Source organism: Hordeum vulgare, chromosome 6H (assembly GCF_904849725.1).
Source record: "Hordeum vulgare subsp. vulgare chromosome 6H, MorexV3_pseudomolecules_assembly, whole genome shotgun sequence".
In the NCBI taxonomy this organism is placed as follows: domain Eukaryota; kingdom Viridiplantae; phylum Streptophyta; class Magnoliopsida; order Poales; family Poaceae; genus Hordeum; species Hordeum vulgare.
Genome location: NC_058523.1, coordinates 522,321,005 through 522,324,888, shown reverse-complemented (window position 1 = coordinate 522,324,888; position 3,884 = coordinate 522,321,005). Strand labels below are relative to the sequence as shown.

The window sequence follows — 3,884 nt, the reverse complement described above, 5'->3', positions numbered from 1 at the left end:
ATGTGCTCGATGACCATTCTCAACACACCGAAAACACCTAAAAGGATCTCGACACATCGCTGCACGGTGTCTAGGGAGAAGGCATGTATAACATCTGCTATGAAGCCAAGTGGGGACAAGACATGGAGCCAGTGTAGTGGCTAGTGACGTCGGATGTTGCACGTTGCACTTTGTCAACACCTTATTCCAACCTCCGCATGCATCCGCATCACAGGCCGTTCCCAGGCGAGCAGCCGGAAATGAGGATTTGGTAGCCGACGGTGGTGTGTGCGAAGCCAGCACATCGTCTTCGTCTTCTTCATCGTCGGTAAGGGAGCGCCAAGAAACAAGCCGCGCCGTGTCCATACCAGGCAGAGTGTCCATACGAGTCGAGGACAATGCCATTTCAATAGGAGTTGAGGACGACGTAGCGGAGCCAGCAGGAGTCGTCGACGATGTAGCGGAGCCAGTTGGAGTTGAGGATGGCACTTCAGCAACGGCGACCGGATGTGACGCCGGTGCTTCAGCTGGAGTTGAGGACGACGTAGCAGCACCGGCAGAAGTCAGGGACGACATGCTGACAACATCAGACAAGGACGATGAAGCAGCGTCGACAGGAGCAGCGTCAACAGAGGCTGAGGACGGGAGACATACAATCGACGGCGACGACGATGACCCAAGCCCTCCATTCACAGACCAGGGGCACGAGCTGGAGCAGCACAGTCTGTGTCCCGGGCGGACAACGCGGCGACGCTAGTCGGGGGAGGCCGCGAGCTCGGGAGGAAGTGCATGCCCGACTGCGCTGCCTTTGATGCTGCCACAACCAGCCTCGGCGGGAGTCCAGCGCGGGACAAGCGGCCACTAGCTGTCGAGACGGCCATGCGGGAGGCCAGCGCAGCAGCAACCAACGCGGTTGTGGCATTCGAGGCGGCCGACGGAGTCGAAGGTGACGGCACGGACGCGAGGGCCATGAGCAGCACCACGAGGGCCTGGAGGGGAGAAGAAGTGCGGTTGAGAGAGGACGCGAAGAGCAGTCCGTGTGTGGTCTCGACGGTTGAAGTGGAGGCCGGAGGAAGGAGATCAATCCGCCGTTGTCGGCCGCGGGCACGAGGTCGCGGAAGCCATCCGGTGCACTTCGTTGCTTTCTTTTCTCTAGGTGGTGGGAGGGTGCGCAGGAGCTTTGCTACAGATACGGAAATATTTTACAAAGGATTACGGATGAGCTGGTGTATCCAGATTTAATTGGTTGTTAGATGGAAGCCGACCCCATCATGAAAATCAAGGGGGAAAGATTAGTTGTGAGGGAGAGAAGGATCTGTAAAACATCCGTAATTATCCGTACGTCTAGCATTTTTGAGGTGCGCAGTGTTAATATATTTTTTGTTGGCCAATTATTGCTGGTTGATTTAGGAAATCATTGGTGCTATCAAAATGGTAAACCAAATTCAAACTTAAATATCTCAACTGAATGAAAGAGTTTAATTTCAAAATTAAAGAAGATTCGGAACTAAAAGAATTGAACGACAGAGCTCTTGAGAAATTATTGACATGGTCAAAATCGGATGACCCAATCCTAATTTAAAGACCGAATTAATTGTGAGGTCTTAGAAATAAATTAGGAAGCATAACTTATACTTCCTCCGTCTTATTTACAAGTCCGGCACATATACCTATGTCGTCAATTTGACCAACTTAATTAGAGGCATATATAACATAAAATATATTATTATAAACTTTAGATGTTCTATTTTCTAATGATACAATTTTTATGTTAACAAATTGGTGATTTAGATACACGCGTGTGACTTCTAAACTGTAACGGAGGGAGTAGTATAAAAAATTAAATGAGAGAACTTTGACAAATGTTAACCGGTCAAAATCAGATGAGCCGATTTCAGTTGAAGACCTTTTTTTAATGTAGTCTTTTTAAAACTTGGGAGCTTATAGTGTTATGAAGGATAGTAGAAATAAATCATGTTTATAAGCTTTTTAAAGATTTCACTAAAAACTGCATATGGATATATAAACATATTTTAAAGTATATATATTCATTTATATTTCTCTGCTTAGGAACGAAGGGAGTAAATACTATTCATCATAATGACACGATGTCCACGAGATATAAACCATGTATGCATGAGACCACAGCTCTAGAAGCGCCCCATCCGACAAGAAACCCGCCATACTAAAACAGTCCCGAAATCCTAACAGAAACCACCAGAACTTAACCCAGAGGGCCACTCCAACAGCTAAGATCCAACAATCCGGCCATGAGCAGAGCTACTAGACGAGAGCCCGACCAATTAATTGCCCCCATGCATCAACATCTCCCGTGGCCGTGGCGCAGCAGTCACACACAGCAACAGGCCACTCGGACACACAACTCAGAAGAAGAAGAGTAATCCCACCTGCTACGGACACTCCGCCATCGTGGGCCACCCGAGCCACGACCAAAGGACGACGCACGTACGACCTGTGCACCACCCGTCGGTCGGGCCACCGTAGCCATCCCTCCACCTTCCACCCTCGCGGCTCCACCCCACCCTACCTATCCCCCTCACCGCGACTGAGGCCGATCGCCCAGTACGTACGGCCAGCGGTCGACCCCGACGCCGTAACCCGATTATTCCGGCGGGCCGCCGTGTCAGCCTCAGACGCGGAAGCCCCGGGTTCCGTAGCAAAGGACGCCGTACGTACAGGCAGCGGCGCCACGCACCGGCGGCTAAATCTTCTAACCTAATCTCCTCCCGCCCCGCACGAGCCAAGCAGAAGCTAGCAGTCCTATAAAAACCACCGCCAGCGCCGCGAACCACACCGCACCACACACACACCTCTGGAGCAATTGGCTGTAGCTGCCTGCAATAGAGCAGTGGCCTCTCAGCACCGCCAGCACCAGCAGCAGCAGCGACGGCGAGAGGGCGGCGGCAGTCGGACCGCCGGCGAGGGAGCTGCCATCATCATCATGCAAGGGGACCATGCGGAGAAGAAGGGGAAGGTGAAGAAGGGGTGGCTGGCGGTGCGCGTCGGCCAGGCGGAGCAGCAGGGCGACGGGTACCGTCGGTTCGTCATCCCCATCGCCTACCTCTACCACCCGCTCTTCCAGCGGCTCCTGGAGGCGGCCCGGGACACGTACGGCTACGACTCGGCCGGCCCGCTCCGGCTGCCCTGCTCCGTCGACGAGTTCCTCCGCCTGCGCGCGCTCGTCGACCGGGAGACGGCGCACTCCCACTCCTCCTCCTCGCACCGCGTGCACGTCCACGCCGGCGGCCACCAGCAGCACGGCTACTCCTTCGCCCCGTGCACCCGCGCCAGGGTCACCTCCTGATCGACCGGCCGATCATCGAGCCCCGGCGGCCCTCCGTGCGTGCGTGCGTGCGCGCGCGCATGGCGGATGTGCGCACCGGAGCGCGCGAGAGCGCGGGGAGGAGTCCATCTGTCCACCGGAGACGACGGATCATGTACACTGCACGTAGTACATAGAGACGCAGAGAGATACGGAGATGCATGAGAGGCGGTAGGTGATTAGCTAGTCTGGGATCCATATTGCTTACGATTTCGGCCTTGTTTTTCTTCTGATTCTTGCACATGCGTGTGTACTGGAGTAGTAGATTAATTAGAAGTCCCGATGTATAATTATTAACAGTTGATTGCATCACAGTCGTCGCAGCCCGGTTTACATATACTACAACATGATCTGCCTCCCTATCGTGTTCTTTTACAAACTCCCAGCTCAAATCAAACGAGTTCGAATTCGGCGGTGCGAGCCCAAAGCAGGTGATGAACCAGCACCTCACATCGCTTCAATCCTCTCATGTCGCTCATGGATGCCCATCGAGTCCGAGCAGGACATGAAAGCAATCACATATTCCAATTAATAATGGTGCATGGGGTCCTAGGAGAATATG

At 53.3% G+C, this 3,884-nt stretch overlaps 1 protein-coding gene across 1 annotated transcript; it reads left to right on the top strand.

Annotated features, from left to right (window-relative positions):
- Nucleotides 1-768: 768 nt before the first annotated feature.
- LOC123405737 lies at nucleotides 769-3,659 on the top strand. Its single transcript, XM_045099313.1, has 2 exons — nucleotides 769-984; nucleotides 2,759-3,659. The coding sequence occupies exons 1-2, from the start codon at nucleotides 769-771 to the stop codon at nucleotides 3,302-3,304; spliced, it is 762 nt and encodes a 253-aa protein (XP_044955248.1). The 3' UTR covers nucleotides 3,305-3,659.
- Nucleotides 3,660-3,884: the final 225 nt, after the last annotated feature.